This window comes from Lepidochelys kempii, chromosome 10 (assembly GCF_965140265.1).
Source record: "Lepidochelys kempii isolate rLepKem1 chromosome 10, rLepKem1.hap2, whole genome shotgun sequence".
NCBI lineage: Eukaryota > Metazoa > Chordata > Testudines > Cheloniidae > Lepidochelys > Lepidochelys kempii.
The window spans coordinates 43,529,700-43,552,522 of NC_133265.1; the positions used below are offsets into that span (position 1 = coordinate 43,529,700).

The following is a 22,823-nucleotide window of genomic DNA, read 5'->3' on the forward strand; positions in this document are numbered from 1 at the left end:
GGCCATTAGCTCTGGGGAGCTGAGGGAAGCAAAACTGCAGGGTCGTACGCTAATCTCACACCCTCTGCTCGTCTTCTTGGCCTCGTCTCTCTTTGATTGGGTCATGTGTCTCGGGGCGAGGAGCCCGATTGATTGGTTCTGCTAATGCCTGATAGGAAATGGCTGTTATCTGAATGCGATCTGTTTGTTCTCCTGCCCAGGGGAATCTCAAGATCTATGGCAGGCAGATATGGAGACAAATGGAGATCTCACCTCAATCACAAACCTTAGATCAGATGTGCTAAAGGTGCCTGGGTTATTGGTTCTTCTTCCCCTCCCGACAGCTAGCAAGTGGCGAGTGTGATGGGTACATGGGCTGTTTCTGGACGGTGCATTTCCATGAGGGTGCCCCACTCCGATCCCCCGCGTGCGGCACCAGAACCATCGAGCTGCAATTTGTTGAGCTCTTCTCCAGGTGGGCGGCTGGTTTCTCTCTCCGGGCAGCTCCCGTCATTCCTGTCGCTCTCTCTCTGCCCTTTCCCAATAGAAAATACGGGCCAGATCCTCCACAGACGTAAATTGGCACAGCTCCATTGCCACCAGCTGAGGATCAGGCCCAGTCAATGTATTTCCCGTCCAGGTATCCCAATAGAATGCACAGACACCCAGTGGAGCCTTAAACTTTCTCAGGCCATATGGTCTCACGATCAGTGGGTCATCCAATGTAATGACCCAGAGATCCATCTTCCCTCTGTGCCGCCATTGGCTTCCGAGCCATAACTCCTGAGTTACGCAGGTGTCAATGCCCGGGGCCTGATTCCGATCTCACAGCCCTGTTAACCGGGGTAAGTAATGAAGTGACGTCAGTGTAGAGAGCTGGCCATCCCCAGGAGGTCAGACACTGCTCCCCAGCACTCCAGTGTAAATCTGCGGTAACTTCACCGCTCTCAGCCCAGCATAGTGCCATTGACGTGAGTGGAGCTGTGTGGATTTACGCCAGCAGATGACTTGGCCCACCGCTAATTTCACAGCGTGTTTGGAGGCAGCTGTGTGCGACTGCTGCATTTTCAACCTCAGTGATTAACATTTAGCCCTTGTCTCTGTGCAGTGCGTGGCCTGGCTGGCTTTCTCCGTCTCTCCATCACACCGGCCAGCCTTGCTTCCATTCCCAGGCCTGCAGCCTTTGCTTTCTCCGTCTCTCTGTCACACCGGCCAGCCTTGCTTCCATTCCCGAGCCTGCAGCCTTTGCTTTCTCCATCTCTCCGTCACACCAGCCAGCCTTGCTTCCATTCCCGGGCCTGTAGCCTTTGCTTTCTCCATCTCTCCGTCACACCAGCCAGCCTTGCTTCCATTCCCAGGCCTGTAGCCTTTGCTTTCTCCATCTCTCCGTCACACCAGCCAGCCTAGCTTCCATTCCCGGGCCTGCAGCCTTTGCTTTCTCCATCTCTCCGTCACACCAGCCAGCCTTGCTTCCATTCCCAGGCCTGTAGCCTTTGATTTCTCCATCACACCAGCCAGCCTAGCTTCCATTTCCGGGCCTGTAGCCTTTGCTTTCTCCGTCTCTCCATCACACTGGCCAGTCTTGCTTCCATTCCCAGGCCTGTAGCCTTTGCTTTCTCCATCTCTCTGTCACACTGGCCAGCCTTGCTTCCATTCCCAGGCCTGCAGCCTTTGCTTTCTCCGTCACACCGGCCAGCCTTGCTTCCATTCCCGGGCCTGTAGCCTTTGCTTTCTCCGTCTCTCCATCACACTGGCCAGCCTTGCTTCCATTCCCAGGCCTGTAGCCTTTGCTTTCTCCATCTCTCCATCACACCAGCCAGTCTTGCTTCCATTCCCAGGCCTGTAGCCTTTGATTTCTCCATCACACCGGCCAGCCTTCCTTCCATTCCTGGGCCTGCAGGCTTTGCTTTCTCCATCTCTCCGTCACACCGGCCAGTCTTGCTTCCATTCCCAGGCCTGCAGCCTTTGCTTTCCTTGGAGGCCAGGCTCAGCCCCTTCAGCCCAGAACATAGCCAGAAGAGCAGCAGGCATATTCAATAGCTGGAATGTGGATTTCATAAACGTTAGCCAAGCCTGTGTCCTGTAGCAGGGCAGACACACACGTCCAGCATACACAGCATCTATTGCACCCACACAGGCAGAGATTCCTCAGCCACACGCCTAGCTTGTGATATCCACACAGACTCACAAGCGTACACAAACATCACTTATGCTGCATCCACACACAGGCAGAGATCTCTTAGCTACACGCCTACCCTCTGTTACCCACACACACTCACAGGTGTACACAAACACCGCATATACTGCACCCACACACCGGCAGAGATTCCTTGCCACACACCTACCCTCTGTTACCCACATACACCCCCAAGCATACACAAACACTACATGTGCTGCACCCACACCCTGTGATACACACACACACTCACAAGCGTACACATGGGTCTACTCACTCACACATTACAGTACACAACACACCATATGGGCACCAAACACCTCAACAGCTGTAGATGCCCTACACACATGCGTAGGCCATACCAGATACACAAACGCACACCACACACAGACCACATTGCACGCATCAACACTTGTCACAGTCTGCAAAGGTGCAAGCAATGCAGGGGGGGATGAAGAGCCCAAACGGGGATACAAAAATAGAAGGAGCTTTAGATCTCCTGGGTTGAATTCTGTAGCCCAGTGAACAAACAGGATCAGCCCACCCACATGATCCAACGCTGCTGATGGTAATACATGACAAGAATGAATGCAAAGTCTCACCAAGGGAGAGGGGCACCCCCTTAACAAGAAACATCTGAGAGCTACCCACACATCATGGAAACACACACACACACCCGCCCCACACATAGCCTGGGCAATACACCATATTTACACACACACCATTTATCTACCCCTTCTGCACACAAACCCCCGTAAACAAATACATTGTATGTATTCACACGCGCGCACACACATCCTGAGCAGTTCACCATACTTACACACACACACACAGTTTATCTGCCCCTTCTGCACACACACCCCATGAAGAAATACGCTGTATGTATTCACACGCGCACACACACCTTGGGCAGTACACCCTACCTGCACACACGCTTTATACTCCCCTTCTACACCCTACACCATGACCAAATGTATTATACTAACGTGCACATTTTGACACAGACCGACAGAGAATGCAGACCCCCTCGCAGACATACTGTGTATGTATCTTTCACTCTTTAAACAGGAAACCACACTCCCTTTGCCATCCCTGCCGCAGTACAAGCACAGCCGCACCTCACACTACAGCCGATGCCCACAGCCCATGACCAGGCACCCCCTCCCACGGCAGCTTCCAGGGAAAGCCAGCCCATGCGCTGCCACATGCCTGCACTCACACCCACACCCCAGGACAGGCACACACGCAGCATGTGGCCTGTCCACGGCCAGTCAGTGCAGCTTGTTACAGCAGCGGAGAAAAGGGAAAGCGGGCCAAGTCTTTAATTTCCTCCTCGGAGACGGATCAGGGTATTGATGAGGTGGTTGACTGGGTGCTGGGAAGTGGCCCATGTGCAGTATCCATGCAATCTTTTTGCCCATCCAGGGCTCCTTCCTAGAATGTAAATCCAGCACCAAATCCTTCCTGTCCGGCCCCTCCAGAGATCCCATAGCACAGCCTTGTGTCCTCCATCCAGCCACCTCTCTCCCTCGCCATCCATCTGCTGGGCTTGCTGCCCCATCGCCCCCGCCCCTGGTGAGAAGAACCCCTGCCTTGTGGACAGTCCCAATGGCTCTGAGCAAGGGGAAAAGGGACCCTCTGATACTGTCTGATGTTGCAGTCTGGCTCCTAATGGGGTTATTATGTCAGGAGTCACCAGGTGGCAATGTTACACATAATCTTACCAGCTCTTTTTCTTAGTATGAGAGAATGGTTCAGTCATGCAAGAAATATTTTAATACTGTGTTGCTAATTTTGTGGTGGGGAGCTGTGGCAAGCAGCTGGAGAGTTTGCATTTTGCCTTTATCTCTAACCTGGTCAGTTCTTAGGAAAGAGTTGCTCCCTGGAACCTAGACTTTGGGGTTTGGGTTGCAATTGCTGAGAGGAGATCCGTGCGCTGTTTGTGACCACCTCTGTTCCAGGACTGTGTATATATAGTGCAAATAAATTGCACTACGAATATACCCAGACTCTGTGTCACTGATTCCTCTTCCAATGGGATGTCGACCTGCAAGGCCGTGATGTCTGCTACTGCTGGATAGAGGGGCAAAAGAGATGTGGGGCAAAGTCTGAACTTGGAGTGGGATTTATCAGTGAGAGAAACAGAATGAAGAGACCCAAGGGAAGAGTGGGGAATGCATTGAGCAATAGGCCCTGGGAAGAGACTCTGCCTCTCTTTGATATTTATATAAGCTTTGTTCATTTCCAGACGCACAGAGACTGGCTACACTGTGCAGAGACACACAGCTGAAAGCTGAGAGATGGTCACAGACTCCTCGTTAAAATATGTTGTTTCTCTGAAACTGAAACGTTTCATGGAGATGTCTGGGTCTCGGTGTTGTTTTATCTGGGAAGGTTTCTGAGGTCCGGAACTCCCTGCTCAGTTCTGGCAAGAGAGAGAGGAGAATCAGCAGCCTGACCTTTCTGAGGAAGGAGTGGCCGTTCCATTGTGATTTCCTCGTGACGCACTTTATTTGCAAGGTTTCATTTTCACTCCAATGTGGAACAAAAACAAATTTCAAATTCAAAACCTTAAACGTTCTTGCAAAACAGAGTTGTCCGCTGGCCAGTTTTCATTGTAAGCTCTTCAAACGGAGCTTGGCTTTTGTTCTTTGTGTGTACGGCACCAGCACAATGAGTCCTGTCCCTGTCTCTGGCCCACAGGGGCTATTCCAGCGCTAAGAATAATAATGATCACAGGGGTTGCTGGTTCAGACTAAGGAGCATTGGCATTGCGGTATGGGGACCCAGGCCTGGGGGCTGTGGCTCAGGGTTGAGGGATACTGGCAGCGCTGTTTGTGGGACTCTAGGACTGGAGTAGTAGGGGAAGTTGCATGTCAGGTTTGGGATCGGGAAGCGTTCCACTCTGAAGATCATGAGTAATGTTTACACACCATATTCATACAACACGCAGCTCTACTGCAAGTAGTGCCTTGGCTGGGGCTCATGTTACAAGAGTTATATGTTTGCTTAACTTATTTTTCTAAACTGGCATTTCCCTGCACCGGGTTCAGTGTTCCCAGTGTAAATCCCACCGCAGCCAATCTAGGGCTCAGGATCCGGCCCATTGTAGTTAAAATGTCTCCCCTCGCGTTTGGTTATTAAAGGGAAAGAAGCGAGTAACCAGTGAGAATACTTGTCACTGCTGAGGTTCTGTCTTTGCTTGTTACACCTTGCACAACATGTGCAATGACATTTGGAATGTGCCGCATTTAAACTTCTGCGTTTCTTGGTGGTTGGGGGAAAACGATCCATTTCAAGATCAGCCTTGGAAGTGTTACCTGCTAGTGAGAGTTTTTGAGCGAAGCCTCCAATCCTAGAAAGGTTCCATTTTAAAATTTGGATTTACGAAATTGGTGTTTGTCAGCTGCCTCGAAAGGTATGGAAATTGGAGCAGTCAGCTCTTTCATGACAAACCCCCATTTCCTGAAATCCTGTGCACTGCAGGGGAATCATCACCCCAAACAATCCTGACAGAATTTCCCAGTAAAGTTTGCTGAACCATGCCCAGCCCCAGAGCCTGGTCAGTTGCACTTCCTTGTTGCTCTTATTTGTATTACAAGAAGCATCCTAGCAGCCCCAACCAAGAGCAGGCCCCCATTGGGCAAGGCTCTGTAGAGATGGGTGGTAAGAGACAGGTCCTGCTTTGGACAGCATCAGCACATCACCCTGAAACTTACTATAGTAGCGCCTGGCGTGCCCACTCGAAATCAGTCCCGTCATGCTGGATTCTGTAGAGCCACCTAGTATGAGACTGTCCCTGGCCCAAACTGCTCCCAAGATAGACAGGGTGGGAAGGAAACAGAGGAAATGACTTGTCCGAGATCACGAAGTGAGTCAGTGGCAGAGGCAGAACAGCTACGCCAGTGCTCCAGCCACCAGCCCGTGCGGCCTCTCGCTGACCAGAGCCATCTGGTTCTCCTGCCCTGGCCCCATGCTGCTGCGTTCTGCTCTGCAGCTCTGCATGTTTATAGTGCCTCCCCCAATGGCTAAAACACCCTCTTCTCAGTATTCAAACAGCAAAGCAGGCCATCCTTTCTCTACTAGCCAGCATCTTTGAGGGCCTGGGCCCTGGAAGGGGTGGGGTTCTCCGCCCCAATGAGCGCTCCTGGAGGGAGTCTGCAGGCACACAGCCCCCTTCAACACTCTATTCATAGTACCCAAGGCTCTAGCTCAGCTGGCTGGTGGGCAGGAAAGCAGACCCATGGCCCCACTCTGCCCCCTTTGGGAAGGCTAGCAGTGCTGTCTAGATTTCGGCTCTTGGGGCATTCTGTCTCCTGACCAAATACCATCAGGAAGATTTCACAGCAGTGCCAGGCAATGAGAATATTGTCAGCCGCAAGCAATGGGCACGCCCTGGTCCAGGCAGTGTTGTCTAGTGGTTAGAGCAGGGGCCTGGGAAAGTATGTCCCTCACTCTGCGGGTGTGGAGTATGGTCTAGCTGCCAAAGCAGGAATGTGGATCTGATCTTCCACTTACACAGGAGTGAAGCAGGAGTCGTTATGCTGAAGTCAGAGGGGTTACCCCAGTGTAAGGCTGGAGTCAGGGAGCAGAGAACACGGCCCTGGGAGTCAGGACTCCTGGGGATGAGGGGCCAGTTTATTCCTGGCTGTGGAAGGAAGTGTGGTTTGGCTGTTTGAACCAGACACTGGGAATCAGGAAGCCACAGTGCTATCCCTGTCTCCATTATGAGCCCATTGTATGGACCTTTAGCATTCTGTGCCTCAGTTTCCCCATCTCCTGGGTATTGTGGTAGTGCCCAGAGAGCCCAGCCTGGCCAGAGCCCTATTGTGCTCAGTGCTATCCAGACAGTAGAGGGATAATGCTCCCCTAGCTCAGAGGCTGCTGGGTGGGGGGTGCAGTGTGAGCAGGAGTGAAGGGTGGAACTTTAGCCTGGTCTCTGCCTCCTGGCCCAACACCCACCTCCCAGCTGAAAGCCAGTGAGCTTGGTGGGATCTGGAAAGGCTACAAAGTCCCCTGGACCAACTACGTTCCTCGTAGGCCCCTGTCCCAGGATGAAGCTGCTCCCTGGGGTAGAAGCTGCCAGGGCGTGTGAGCGCCAGTCTTTCCTCCCTGGCCACCTGTCCCTGGTGTGATGGGCGTGTGTGAAATCTCTATAGCAGGGTAAATAACTGTATCCCAAGCGAGATGTAGTTATTAACCACGACTCAGCTGATGCCAGCGACACCTCCAGTGCATCCCAAGGGGACCCTGGAAATAAATTACCCACTTACAGGACGTAATTGGTGAGGGATTAAAAATCAATAGGAAGGAGAGTGCGAGCAAGCCGCCTGCGCCTGGCCGCAATGCATTGCTCAGTGGAGGAGAAATCCCACGGAGGCAGGTGATTGCTTCTCCCCAATCCCCCAGCCCTGAATATCCAGCATCCCCCACCTACTCCTTCCCCTTGCTGTCTCCAGACCTCCTTGTGGGTGTCTTTAAGGAAAGGGACCTTGACCTCTCCTGAATATACTGTGATGACAACCAGCTGGCAAAGAACTCAGCCTGACCACACCACGTGCCAGATCTGATCCTTGTGCTGCGCAATCCCAGAGGCTGCCATGCAGTCCCGGATGTGACTGCTGAGTCCAGACCAGGGTTTAAGTAGACTAGGTGGTAGAGGCTGTGAGTCAATCTGGGAGCTCAGGAGAACCACATGGTCTGTCTGTGTTCAGCACAGCAGCCTCAGTATTGTATTCATTAGTTGAGTCCTGTCTCTTCTCTGCCATTGCGCTGGAGTACCAGGAAATAAGCCGCTGGCCCCTCTAGGCTGGTGTCCCACCTCTGGCCATAGTGGACCAGAGCATTTGGCCATCACATCCAGCATCCAGTCCTGCCAGGCACATCAGTTCAGCTTGTCTCCAATACCAGCTGCTTCAGAAGACGTCAACATTAAAAAACCCCACTAGCCAATTGTGTGCTCCGCACATGGAGGGCAAATTCCTTCCTGACCCATGGGCAGGCCAGCTGCTGCCCTTAAGCATGAGAATGGACTCCCTCTACCTGCCACGCGTAATTAGATGTGTGGTTCCTTGGTGGCAGACACCAGGACCCTGTCTAGGAATGCAGGGCTTTTCTGCTGGATCACCCGAGGATGAGGTGTGAAAACCCTACAATAGTCAGGATCATGCTGGGCAGTGCCAGCAGGTAGCTCCAGCCAGAAAACCAAGGGGAAGGAGTGTGTCTCTGCCAAAGGGGACGAGGGACCTGGAGCGAGGAGGTCCTGCAGGGAAAGCAGGGAGGAAGGTTGGGCTGAGGGGACAACATGGTGCCTTGGCAGAGGTGTAGTCCAGCCCAGGAGCACAAGGCAGCTGAACAGCAATGCCCATGGGGCACCACAGCAGCATTCCCAATGGAAATATTTGGCGTTTTCCATAGACAAACCACACCTCCCCGTGGGAGGCAGGCGCTTCTCCCATGGAAAAGCCCAATTTTTTGTTGGAAACCGGTTTTGATGGAAAACTTTTGACCAGCCCTAATCACAACAATTAACATGCATGTGCCTGGATCAGTGTCCTACTCCTCTTGGGGCAGGCTGATAGCAGCCTGTCCTGGATCTGTGGGCTGGGTCGTTCGTAAGGGGGCACCCTACTGTGGCTGAGTGGATGCACTCCTCCGTCTCAGAGGGACAGACGGTTGCTGGGCTTACACTTCTCTGAGGGGGTCGGTGTCCAGGAGTAGCCATCTCTTGGGAAGGGCATTATACCCACCCTTCACTGAGCAACAGCCAATTCGCAGATGGAGTGTGTTTCTGTGGGGGGTGTTATAGGGTTGTCTCACACATGTCCAGGACAGGGAAGGTTACACAGATGTATCCATATGTCTATGGGCATGTCCACACATCTCGGGGTGCTGGCAGACAGGTGCCGAAGGAGGCAGGGTTATACAGGCATAGAGAGCTCTGTGCCTTTGGCGCTAGATGGTCATACACATCTTGGATGGGCCCACATGTCTCGGAGATTGAGGAGGACATGTGGATTTCCTTTTCTCTTGTTTGGGGGGTGTAATTTGGATGGGCAGTAGGGCTGTAGGGTGGGCAGTAGGGCTGGTCAGAGACACTTCCAGGGCACCTGTTCCGGTAGAATCTGCAGCTCTGTGGAAACCGAAACTCCTTGTGAAATCAGGTCAGTTTCACTGACGTTGTGTTAGGGAAGAAAACCAGGGTGATGGGGTAGTTGTGACTATGCCAAAAAATCCAGTATCGACATTTCCCGGACAAAATGTTCTGATTCTTTGTTTTGAAATGACTTTTTATTCTGATTTTTTCAAAATATTGTAACCCTTCTGCCTGTTGGAATTGACAGCAACCAAGGCCGAGTTCACTATCTAAGGGTTCCTTTTCAACAATACACCACAGAACTGGCTCAAGCCCCGACCCAGCAACCTCGAACAATTACATACCACCCGCTGGGTGCCTCTCGCAAGCACAGAGAATGAGTGTAGAAAAGAAACTTTTAATAAAAGGTGGGAAGTAACCAGCATTAATTTGGGAAAACGCCACAAGCAGGATTCATAACCATAACCATGAGGAAAAGCCCCACCCCAGAGTACATTGGGCAGTGTCCTTTTGCCTCAGGTTCTTAAGTCCAGCAACCAAAAGTTCCTTTAACATGCCCATCCCTTCTCTGCACCCCACTCACAGTTGTTGTCCTTGGTCAGGGCAGACCCAGAGTTCAGAGGTGCATCTGCAGAGTTCACCTCCCACCCTGGATGCAGGGGTAAGAAGGCACCTTACTCGCACCACTTCCCAGGTACTCACTTGCCACTCCTCTCCATAAGCTGCCCAGTCACCTCGCCTCTCTGCAGGGCACTGCTCCAGTCCTCTCCACCAGCCACCCTGCCAGCCAATCACAGAACCACTGTGATGTTTTCAGGTCACTCCACTTAACACAGACCTGCAGTATGTAACAAGACTCTTATTTATCTCTCTATACTGTGTAGCAACAGAGTCTAAATTAGCTCTGTTGCTACACAGTATAGAGAGAAAGAATGAAATGATGCCTAGAACCCTTAAGCCGGCCCCCACACCACCAGATACCTGTCCCCACCCCCTCTCAACTCACTGGGTTTGGGGATCCACGTGCCCTGCCTAGCAAGTGCTCTTCTGTTGTGGGTGAGTCCCTCAATCAGGGCATGCCAAGCACAGTTCTGCTGCCTTACTCCTGCCCCAATAACAAGGACACTGGAGGTGTCAGCCAAAAGTGATCATTTGGGCAAGCAATCCCATCATGCTGAGCCCCTAGGCAGGGTGGGTGTGCCTATGCAAATGAGATCAGCTCCTGAAGTCCTCTTCCACTGTCTCTGGGCACCACATCACCCATGACGAGCGTCCTGGGGCAGGCCACGCTTCCCTGCTCATAGCCCCAATGGGAGTCTTCTCAGGGGTGTGCATGGGACTGGCCTGCCCCCCCGAAGCAACCGCTTCACTTCCAGCACAGCCCTTGGAAGGACGCAATGCCCAGGCCTAGCTCCTGAGCTGTGCATTCCCAAAGGCAATGCTGCAGCTGCAGCCCTGTGGGTCTCTGTGTCGATTATAAAATCACTGTTCAAAGGCGACTTCCCAGTGCTCCTCTGAATGGTGATTTGCAGGAATCTGGCTAATAGCCCTGATCTATCTCTCTGTGGCATTTATCTGGGCCCCATGACCATGGCATCCGAGCACCTCCTAGTTGTTAATATATTTACCCTCACACCATCCCTGTGCGGTAGGACAGTGCTACTATCCCCACTGTACAGTTTGGGAATAGGTACAGAGAGGCTAATGGACTTGGCCAAGGTCCCACAGGAAGTACATGGCAAAGCTGAGCATTGAATCCAGTTCTCCCAAGTCCTAGGCTAGCACCTAGCCAATAACTAGGGTCTTGTCTGGATTAAGGTAGGGTGTGAATTTAAAGAAGAATACATGGCCGCTCTCATTCCAGAATATGTATTCCTTTTTCCAAATTAGCTTAATCCACTTTGGAAGTGGGTTGAACCGGAAAGCACACCTGGAGTTATTCCAAAGTAAGTAATTCTTCTTTAAATTCACACCCTATCTTAATTCAGAGTAACTCTCTTGTGCAGATGAGCCCAAACAAGGCCCAGACAGCAATCCCAGGGATCCGAGGACAGATGGAGGAGTAAAACGTAGAGAGTGAAGCTGAGGCATGGAGCTGTCAGCAAAATTTACACCAAGCTGAATCCTACAGCTCAATAGAAGCCCGGCTTTTATCGAGATGGTTTATGTTTAACTAGACAATATATGAGCCCTGTTCCCTTAACTAATTTTCCTGGTGCCGTAACTGACAAAGCATTAATCGTCCCCTGCCATTATTTATTTATTTTCTCCGGCCATGCTGTGACAGGACACCTTATTTTCTTTGTCAAATGCCATTAGCCTCGGCACAGGCATACAGGCTGCAGAAGACAGATGCTGGTAATAATCATGAAATTCTCATTATTTACCATCACTTCCATCGTGTTTCAGTTATTTATGTCCCTTGGGCACGGCCAGAGACTGTGGGTTATTCTGATAGTCAATCATAAAAATGCAATTGTTGTGAATAGTCGCTCTGTCTCTCTTCATTTCACCGGCTCACCCTCCGCTGCCCCCCAGACACATTCTGCCTTGGCCCGCATGCTCTGCCTTTGGTTTGCAGGAACGAGTGTGGTCATCATGTGGATTGGGAAGGGATAAAGTACCAGAGAAAGACAGGCCCCAGGCCAGGTTCCCCAGTGTTCTGAGCTCTACCAGCTCTCCTCTTCCTGACCCACAGCTCCCTGCTGTCCTGATCCTGGGCTCCCACATGCAGCCCTGTCAATGCACCTCTGTCCTGCTACTTCCCCGGCTGTTCCAGCCTTGGGCTCCCATGCAGCTCTGCTGATGCCGCTCAGTCCTGATCTGCAGCCAAACCTGCTATTCTAGCCCTGAATTCCCACCCACCCAGCTCTGCCGGTGCCCCTCAATCCAAGCCTACAGCCAGCTCTGCTGCTCCAGTCAGGGGACCCAGCCAGGCTGCACCATTTGGGAGCACTTCAGACTGCTCCCTGCCGGGGCTCTTTTGTGATCACTAGGATCCGACCAACAACCTGATGTTCACTGCGACCCAAAGCATAAACCCCAGGTCTCCCCCCACAAAACCCGCCAGGGTCTCCTCGGCTTTAAAGTGGAATTGAATTCAGGGATGGCTCGTCGTTGGCCTTGGAGCTTCAGCAAAGCTGATGCAGTCCTCGCAACACCATGCACGCCATCCTGGCCAACATTCCTGGTTCCCCTACAGAGGAAGGGCAGGGGTGAGGGATTCACTTCCACGGGTCATACATAGGTTGGCCTCTCCACTGCGACGGCCAACAGATACTAAGTAGGGACAACTGGTTTAGCATTGGCCCCATGGGGTACCTCCCTTGCAGGAAAGGCACTGCAACCCATTTCCGTGAAGGCCTCTAGGGTGGGTTGAAATGCAGATTCTCCAGGCTGCAGGAAATTGCGACATTTCCAAATTTCCCTTTGTCCTGAATTGGAATGAAAAGTTGAAATTTTAAATTTTCCTGGGAAACAAAATTTCTGAAAAATTCTGCTTCAGGAACCTCAAAACCACCTTTTTGACATGCCTCATTTTGACTTTATCTTTTCGGCAGGGGTGCCAGAACAGAGTGGGCCAGGGGACCATGATTCCATCACTTTTTAGCAGCCATAAGGGCAGGGGGTGGAGAGGAGCAAGTGGGGGGTGGGGCATTGGGGGAAGGGGCAGCACATGGGGTGGGGCCAAGCTTTAGGCACCAGTGACACCACACACACTTTTAGGGAGCTTCCTCCACTACTGCGTTTTGGCCTTTTATGTTATGTTACAATTTTATATATATATATAAATTTAAATGGTAAAGTTGAAACAAGGGGCTCCAATCATTTTTCATTGAAAAGGTTGATAAGATGGACACATACCCACAAAACCATTTGCTTCTGTCCAATCAGCATTTTTTGATGGCAAACTTTCCTGTGAAAGGTTTCGACCAGCCCTAGGGGCCACTGAGCAGTAATGCCATGGGCTGTATTTGAACCAGAGACGAGGTTGTGAGAGACACCATATCCCACAGACCTGTTCCTGCTCTCCTTTTTTTCCCTAACACACTGCTCTTTTTATAATGCCCTCCCTGGACACTGCACATGTTGCGTGTCATAAACGGCACAGGCGCCAACTTTTGTTGGCGCCGGTGGGTGCTCACCTCCCCCAACCCCACCCCCGCCCCAACTCCACCCCCCCTCCCTCCCCCATTGGACCCCTTCCCAAATCTGCACTCCGACTCCACCTCTTCCCCCTACACGCCGCGTTCCTCCTCCTCCCACCTCCCAGAACTTGCTGCGTGAAACAGCTGTTTTGCGGCGCAAACGCTGGGAGGGACAGGGGAGAAGCAGGACGCGGTGTCATGCTCAGGGGAGGAGGCAGAGCGGAGCAGAGGCAGAGGTGAGCTGGGGCCGGGGGGCAGGTCAGGGAGCTGCCGGTGGGTGCAGAGCACCCACCAATTTTTCCCCGTGGGTGCTCCAGCCCCGGAGCACCCATGGAGTCGGCACCTATGATAAACGGGCACTGAAGAGAGAAGTCTGATGCAGCTGGGAGCCAACTTTGACTTGGCTTCCATCTGAGAGAGCATATTATGGAATAAGACCTTCTCGGTGGTCTGGGCTATCGATGGGCAGATCTCACCCTAGTTTGGAAGCTCAGCCAGACCAAGTGCATGTTTCTGAGCCTCTGTACCAACGATTGCTGTTAGTCTCTAGCACTATCTGCACCCACCGGTTTGATTGCAATTAAGATGCCCGAAATATTTCCATTCACAATGAAATCAGCACTGGGAAAGGGTTGGCTCTTTTATTTGAATCCCACTTTGTAAGGGATTATTTGCAGTTATGCATGGCTTGATCATGCTAATGATATCTCCTGCCTCAGGACATAAGGGATTCACTGCGGCATTAGGAAGAATTCACCCCAGTAGCGCTGGTGGAAAATAGTGCAACTGAGCATTTGCCCATCAGAAAATGCCATTTCATCAAAATTGAAACGTTCATGGAGAATTTGTCAATTTTGATGAAAATTAATTTAGAAAAAAAATCAAAACAAAGCTTTTCGATAATGTCAAAATGGGATGTTTTGTCATTGAATGTTTTCCCTTTTTTAAAAATGACTATTTTGTTTTTTCTAATATAAAATAAAATAATTTCATGTTGAAATTTATTTTCTATTATAATTTTTTAACTGTTAAAAGTTGAAATAGAAACAAACTGTTTCATTTTATCTGCATGAAAAACTTTAATGGATCCAAAATGATTTTTACAATTTCATTGGCGGGAAATTTTGAAATTCAACAGTTCGTTCTGATTCCGAACAAAACCAAGTTTTAAAATCATGGTGTTTCTCATGCAACAGACATTCCAGTCCCTGTGCAGCTCTCACCCCCAGCCCCACGGCAAGCAGTGGACAATTAGCAAGATGCAAACATCACTCACTGGCCACTGCTAGAGACAGTGTTTCAGGGACTGAGCCAAACCCAAAGACGCCAGCTCTTTGCCATTACCTGTATTTATAATGGGAAATCGTCTGAAATAATCAGACTGGCCAAGTGGTCTTTTAGAACAGCACAAAACTTATGAATGCAAGGAATAGGTTAATCTTCCTTTTGCCACCCACTTTCCTTCTGGCCTGCTCCAAAATTTTGACCCCCAACTTCCCTAGACTGCCCACGACATGGTTTTCAACCTTTTTTCACTTGCAAATGCCTAAAAATTTTGAATGGAGGTACAGACCCCTTAGGAAATCTTAGATCTAGTCTGCGGAGTCCATGGACCACAGGTTGAAAACCACTGGACTACAGTACTGGCAGCCAGGTAGACAAACAGTAAAAGTGTCCACAGTGTTGCCAACTCTTGGGATTTAGTTGTGAGTCTTGTAATATTTGGTGCTTTTCTTGAAACCGCAGATCCTAGAGTCAGGGGATCATCTGAGAATCTCGGCTTTCATTTTTAAATAAGCAAGTTTCTAGCCCTCCTGCCTGCAGAGAGATGCTGGGAAACAAACAAACTCAGTACACCCCAAAGAAACCAGCAGCAACTAAAAAGACCCCCCCAACTGATGGTCTATTGAAATCTCATGATTTTTAAGCCAGTCTCATGAGTTTGTTGGGCCTGAAGCAGAGCTTTGAGGGCTCAGGGTTGGCTCACCTGCCTCACACGTGTGGCGTAATGGATGCAACACAGTGTCCGAAGGCCCAGCGAGCAGGCAGCTAGCCACATGACTGAGTCAGATCAAAGCAAGACTGGAAAGAGTTTATGTGGAATCTGTCTGTAGCCACCCCAGGCCATGGCCCGTTGGTTTGGTGCAGCATATTCTTCCAGTGTGTGTGTTTATAATGCCTGAGTGCCACCCTGCCTCCCTGCTCGCTGCGGCAGTGTGCATGCCTGTTCCGCTGGCTAACCATGTTTGGTTTGGTTTCAGAAGACAGGAAGCTCTTTGTGGGGATGCTGGGGAAGCAGCAGAGCGAAGACGATGTAAGGCGGCTGTTTGAACCCTTTGGCCAGATCGAAGAGTGCACCATCCTCAGAGGGCCCGATGGAGCCAGCAAAGGTGGGAGACCATCAGGCCCCACCTGAGAGCTGGACAAAACCGCGACCCACCTCCCACTCAAACAACTGCGTGACTTGCCTTTGCCCAGGCTCGTGACCCCCTTTGTGCCGGCTCCTTTCCATTAGTGTTTGTGCGTAGGGACAGAGCGTCGCCATCAGCCAGGCACAAGCCTTTGCACCAGAAGTAACACGGTTGTTATGGGTTGGAACACAAATGTGTCTCAGATACTCCAGGCACCCTCATGGGGGCTCCTTGCTGATCACTGCCCTGGAGGCGCCCCCACAGCTCCAGCCTCCTCCCCTGCCAGCCAGCGCAGCCCCCTCAGCTCCAGCCTCCTCCCCGGCCAGCCAGCGCAGCCCCCTCAGCTCCAGCCTCCTCCCCTGCCAGCCAGCGCAGCCCCCTCAGCTCCAGCCTCCTCCCCGGCCAGCTAGCACCCCCCTCAGCTCCAGCCTCCTCCCCGGCCAGCCAGCGCAGCCCCCTCAGCTCCAGCCTCCTCCCCTGCCAGCCAGCGCAGCCCCCTCAGCTCCAGCAATATGCGCCGACTTCCCCTCTGCCCAGTGGGTGCTCGACCCCTGGCCCCGCCCCTGCCCCACCTCTTCCTGCTCCTGCCCCACCCTCGCCCCATCCCCATTACACCCCTTCCCGCTAGCCCAAAGCTGTTCAGCAATAACATTCCTTTGCATGTACACAGGACCGTCCACCTGAGGATCTCAAAGCACTTTACATACTTGGGTGACTCTGACCATCCCCACTTTGCGGATGGAATAACCGGCACAGGGACGTGCCCAAGGGGATGCAGCACGTCCGTGCAGAGCTGGGGCGAGAACCCTGGACTCCCAGGGCTCTGTTCTACCCACTAGGCAATGCTGCCTCTCCTGAACGTCCTGGATGGATGCGACTATGCAGGGCAGGCAGAGTCTCCTGCCAGCATGTGTTATAGCCACGAGCACACATTCTCCTCTGCAAAGTTCCTCTTGCTGTAGCTCCCAAACTTAACACTTGTTCTTTTCTCCCCCTAGGATGTGCCTTTGTAAAATATGGGAGCCATGGGGAGGCCCAGGCAGCCATCAACAGCCTGCACGGCAGCCAGACCATGCCGGTAAGTGCTAGGGCTGGGGCAGGAGAGAGAAATAGGCTCATCTTTCTCTTCCATTGCATGGGCTAAGTAACTGGGAGCTGCACCTGGTACCACCAGAAGAGAAAGATATTGTCACAGAATAGTCCACACACTGTGTTACCCCCAGGCATCCACACTGGATTGACTGGGCTTGAACCAGGAGAACATGGCCCAGTGACTTACTGTCCATCTCTAGCTTAAACCAGTTCACTGAGGCTGAAATTCCATCCCAACTGATCAGCTCCTGAGGCTCCTCCTCAGAGCGGGTGGTTTTACACACGCACACTGGGTGTTGTAAGGAAAGTCCATTGGGTCAATGAGCTCGAATCCCCAAATGTCCTCGTCTCTGAGTGTACCTAAGAGACTCCAGGAATCATGGCGATTAGCGATCAGTGGTGCCAAATCACGGGGTGTGGTGGGGACAACCCCCCAATTTTTGCACTTGCTCCAAGTTCTATAGGAGCTGGGAGGGCCCCGGCCTGACCACTTTTAAGCTGTGGTCCCATATCCAATCAGTACCGCCAGTGCTGGAGTGGTCAGGAGCATCGCTCCAACCTGCATGCTTGCAATGCCACTGAAATTTGACCCAGCTGCCCCTCCATACAGAGTGGCAGTGAGGGCTGGCTGGGCCAAACATCCTTGCAACCTGGCGCACTGGGAGTTTGTTCCTGTCCAGCAAAGCATGGGGGGTCCACCGAGAACTTGATTCCTGGCAGCACTGGGTGGGTAAGAGAAGGGGAGATTTATGGGGGGAGGAGCAGGGACCAGAACGGGGTCCTGGCTGTACGGGGGATGGGAATTTACCCCTCCCCAGGACACATCTGATTTGAAGCCACTGGTAGAGATGGAAAAGGCCTGCGCGGCACCAGCTTGTCCAAACCCTTCTTGCCAATGCAGGATTGCTCCTGGGAGCACAGACTCAACATAGGCAGGTGCTATGGGGGGTTCCCCCACACCACTCTGTGAATGCCCCTCAGTCCTGAGCTCCCCCTGCTCGTCTACTCCTGTATCCCCACATCCCTACGCAGATATACAGCTTTGCCAGCAGATCTATGTCTTAATCTGCAGCACCCCCTGCTGTTCTCATCCTGGCACCCCGCCCGGCTTGCAAGTGTCCCTCAGTCCTGTGCTTGAGCGCTCCAGCCTCTCCTTCCAGCCCTGGACCTCCCCTAAACAGACACTGTGAGCAGGGCAGTGACTTTGTGACGTGGGAACAAAGCTGCTAGGAACCAGACCGAGCCCAGCAGCCCTCACCTTTGGCCTGAGGCAGGATTTGAAACCAAGCCTTGAGAGGGGAAAGGCAATTAGAGCCGTAGCTCCGTCATGTCACTGAATTCAGAAAAAGGGTTTGCTGCTGAGCTGGGACTTTGCCCGTTCCGTGCCACTGTCGCAGCTGGCATTGGGCACATCACATTCCCTCTTCTCTTTCACCACCGCTCTCAGAAGAGGAAGCTCTCATCTCTCACTCACATCCACACCTCTTCATCTCAGTGCCCTTGGCACTGCACTAAAATTGCCCCCTCAGTAGGCACTCAGAGGGGTAGAGAAATGGATACGCCTACTGGCCATGCTCTCTTTTCCTTCCCCACCTATGCATAGTGCTGTCTCCTTAATCCAATCACCAGCTAATCTGATCCTCCATTTAATTCGATCAAAATCTCAGGGATCAAACAGTTTCTTGTAAAAATAACACCAGGCCCGTCCTTTATTTTGATTAGCGCTGAGCTCTCTAGGCAGGTGTTAGGGGTTAATTCAATCACAGGCTAGAGAAAGTTGCCATTTAATTAACAGTGAAGGTCAACATTCTGAATGGGAGAGGAAGGAAACAGAGTCCAGGGAAAAGCAATGAGTATAAAATACGACTGCAATTAAATATTGCATTGATCAGACACTGCTATGGAAAAGCTGGGCCAAATTCTTCCCTGGCAGGACTGCACAGAAGTCAGTGGAATCATCCTGGACACGAATTAGCACTGTCACCTGCAGGGTGGCTGAGAGATGCTATCTGATGCTCTTGAGATATACAAGATCAGTCGCTCACATAAATCTGATGATGGGATCATACCACAGAGAAATGAGAGGAAATCTCCCTCTCCGCATGATCCCCCAAGCCTGACCTCAACTAAGGTGACCATATTTTCAGACTCAGACACTTTTGTGGCTACCTGTTTTAGGGCCACAAAGTATTCCTATAAAACCCAAAAGTCCACTTGGTTTTAATGTGTGCCAGCTTTTGACTCAACAGCAACATTTTCCTGTTTCTCGGAGTGGAGGATTGTTTTTACTAACCTAGATTCTGAATGAGTTTATCATGAAATGCTGGACAAGTGTCATTAATGTTCACTCTGAGCAAAACAGCAGCTTGGAAAGTGTCTGTGATCATTCCACTTCTCCCTTCACTCCAAACACTGTTCATCACTCTGAACACTCATTCCACTGGACTCTCGGTTCCTGGTAAACACAGAGCAAATCCTACTTGGTACAACACTACAACAAGAACAGATATTTTGTAGTCCACAAATTTGGACAGGTGCAATGAAAATCTGCAACATTCCAGCTATCCTGAAAGACGTTCGAGGGACATAATATAAAAAAAATCCGGGCCTATGTAGGATGGTGAAACCAGGACATATGGCCCAGATCCACAGCTGGTGTAAATTGACATAGCTCTGCTGACTTCAGTGGAGATCTACTGATTTACACCGGCCTAGGTTCTCCCTACCTCGATCACTAACACAGAAGTTGCAGCTCGCAAGAAGGAGAGAGAGCGGTCAGGAGGGGTTAATAATGGAGAATAAAGAAACCTGCCAGGTGCCATCAGAAAGTTTGTGCTCCAGGTTCATCACCTATATTTTATCGTCCCCTCTAGGGTATACCTAGCCACCTGCTGCCAATGCTCACGTGCAGAAGTGATGCAGCTGTGCTTTCTCTTTCCCCTAGGGAGCCTCCTCCAGCCTGGTGGTGAAGTTTGCAGACACAGACAAGGAAAGGACTTTAAGGCGGATGCATCAGATGGCAGGACAACTGGGAATCTTCAACCCGATGACCATCCAGTTTGGAGCCTACGGGGCATATACGCAAGCGGTAGGAGATGCTGCCTGATTAGATGGGGTGGGGGGTGAATCCTTTATCACAGATGTGGGGCACCGTACCTCACTGTCCTTCAAAGAACTGATATGGATACCTTCATGTGTACTGCAGATGCCCTAGCTCAAGTTGTGCCCATAATACATTCTTAGCAGTAGGGTGTCCAGGTATCCATAAAGGCCCAGCTATTAGACACTAAGGTCCAGTGCATGTGGGAACTGGTATGCCCACTGCTTTGGAAGAGCTGTACCACACAGTGAGACCACTGCTCATCCCTTCCAACCATGGCTAGCCCTTTCTCCCCACTGCTTTGCAGTGGGGCTCCAGGAGCAGACACACCCACTTCCCTCAAACTCATCTGGCTGGAGGCCAAAAAAGTTTAACTAGTGGCTTATTGTAAAAGAATTTCCTGTTTTTTGTGGCTACCATCTTAAGTGGCATATACAAGACTAGGTATGTGCTAGACATACCAAATTACAGCCCCCGCCCCCCTCCAATACGGAAATCATGTCCGAAATGTATTGCAATACCCACCAATCAAAATTGGCAAATTCACATTCAAGCCAAAACCAAGCCCTCAGTTTAACTCATCATGCATTGCTTTTGCAGCGCACATGCTTTTAAAGCGTCCCGCTGTTGAAAGCACCTTGCAATACACAGAAGCAGCGAGTCTCTCTCTTTCCAAAACTGCTGTGGAGTTTTATACAATTTATCATCCTGGCTTGGTAGGTCTTTGTCGACAAGAGGCCCAGGTCTGGACTAGCAGGTCACACTGTGGTGTCGGGGAAGGATACATTCACCCCGCAACTGCTATCAGTTTCTCGCTTTCATAACCATTACACCTACTCAGTCAATGAGAGCCTTAAAGACAGTGTTGAAATGGAACGGAGCAGGACACAGTATGTCATAATGCACTTTTCATTCCAAAGGGCTAGAGGCAGGAATCACTGGGCGCGGGCGGAATTCTCTGGCCTGTGTTTTGCAGGATATCAGACCAGATGATAACGATCTGTTCAGGCCTTAATATCTGTGAATCTGTGCTTGGCAAAGCAATGCTTTGGATAATGACAATGTAGTGACTAGCAGTAAGCACTCTGCAACAGATCACACACCGCCTTAGACCTCTCTGACCCAGGGAGGGAATGCTGGCACAACGCTTTTCTGTACAAGCTCTCTTATTTCAGTCTTCAAAGCCACTAGAGATAGCTAGAAAATAGGACCTCGGTGTTCAATGTTAACTGAAGGCTGCCATGCAGCAGCAGCCTTTGGCTACCCTCAGCACTGCAGACTAGTGCAGGTATTTGGTATGAGCCCAAGTCCTGTTGTGGTGGCTGAATCCGTTTCTTCCTGGCCCAGAGGGAAGAGTGCTGCTAACAGAACTGGGCAGACCGAAAGGAAGACACACAATTCACTCACTCTCCACTGTTGCAATATTTTCTCACACACCATTAAACACCCAAAGAAACAGGCCAGGGAAGAGACAGATTCAGCCCAAAATCCCCAAATCCAAAACCTCCCTGTAGTGTGGGCCGGTTTAGAACTGGAGCTGGAGCCAGACGTCCCTGGAGAACCTATTCCTCCTTCTGGAACTCAAGGAAAATGTCAGGAACTCAGGCGCACCCCTGCTTATCATTAAACACACGACTCGGCTGTAGCAGGCCACAGTGACGAAAGTTACACAGGAGGATGTGACTGGATCCTGGGTACAGAGAAAAGCTAATTTTCAATTCCCTTCCTTCTCCCCTTCTTCCACTTCCTTTCTCTTTCCTTTTCCGTTCTTCATTTTCTTTTTGTCCTTCCACCTTTCTTTCTTTCTCTTTTTCTTCTGCTTCTTCCCTCTTTCCTTCTTTCTTTCCTTAAGATAATGCAGCAGCAGGCAGCCCTGATGGCTGCAGCACAAGGGACCTGCCTGAACCCCATGGCAGCCATCGCCGCAGCCCAAATGCAGCAGATGGCAGCCTTTAACGTCAGCGGACTAGTTGCTGCTCCTATGACCCCCTCATCAGGTATTTGTCACCCACCCTGCTCAATCTCTCTATGGTGGGTTTCCAGATCGTGTTATGGCAGCCAGATAGCACCTGTCTGGTGTAAAACATGGGGTGGATCCTCTTGAAACTAGGAAGCCTTCGTCAGGCATGCAGAGGGGACTCACAATCTCCTTTCTTAACAAACTTTGCCCACATGATGATTTGTTTAAAGCAAACAAGCCAGCAATCACTGTTCACCTACAAGCCCCCAAATCCTCCCATATAGGACCCTAAATCCCCCCCTCATCCTCCTAAGTGACTCAGGGCTAAAGCTCTCATTCTTTCTCCCCTGCACCCCCTTTTCTTTGGGGGTTAGGTACAAGCACACCTCCAGGAATCAGCACAGCGCCCGTCCCCAGCATAGCCACTCCCATTGGGGTGAATGGGTTCAGCCCCCTCCCACCACAGACCAATGGGCAGCCAGCATCCGAGGCCATTTACACCAATGGAATCCATCCATACCCAGGTAGGTCCTGGGGAAGGAAGAGGGAGGAGCTGGGAATGTTCTGCCGCCAGCGCTCTTGCTGTTGGGCTGGCTTGTGCCTGTCTGCTGGAGGAGAGATGGGTGGTGGGGTGTGCACCATGTGGGTGCACAAGCGTTCCCCCACCCTTGTGTCAGCCACACAGGGGAGGGCCACCTCTGCAACCCTTGTGCTCACCTGAGCACAGAGATCCCTTAGGGCTAGCACCCTTGTCAAGAGTGGCAGGGAAGAATTGGGGCCAGGCCCTTCTTGTCCCTCCCCACCCGGTGCAGCGGCTATGCCCAGCAGGAACTTGGTGAGTCATTGTACCCCCCTGAGTCA

The 22,823-nt window shown here is 51.3% G+C and overlaps 1 protein-coding gene across 19 annotated transcripts in view; it reads left to right on the forward strand.

Annotated features, from left to right (window-relative positions):
- CELF6 (CUGBP Elav-like family member 6) overlaps positions 1-22,823 on the forward strand; it is a 235,746-nt gene that overhangs the window by 130,524 nt on the left and 82,399 nt on the right. For 14 of the 19 annotated variants that reach the window (XR_012161215.1, XM_073363131.1, XM_073363139.1 and 11 more), the window contains exons 4-8: positions 15,661-15,789; positions 16,809-16,888; positions 19,847-19,990; positions 21,855-21,999; positions 22,337-22,486. Coding sequence is in view for 18 of the 19 variants with exons in the window: in XM_073363131.1 (XP_073219232.1) it covers positions 15,661-15,789; positions 16,809-16,888; positions 19,847-19,990; positions 21,855-21,999; positions 22,337-22,486 (648 nt within the window). In the remaining variant the exon portion in view is untranslated. The remainder of the gene's footprint in view (positions 1-15,660; positions 15,790-16,808; positions 16,889-19,846; positions 19,991-21,854; positions 22,000-22,336; positions 22,487-22,823) is intronic. The other 5 variants (XM_073363145.1, XM_073363147.1, XM_073363129.1 and 2 more) reach the window with 3 other exon arrangements.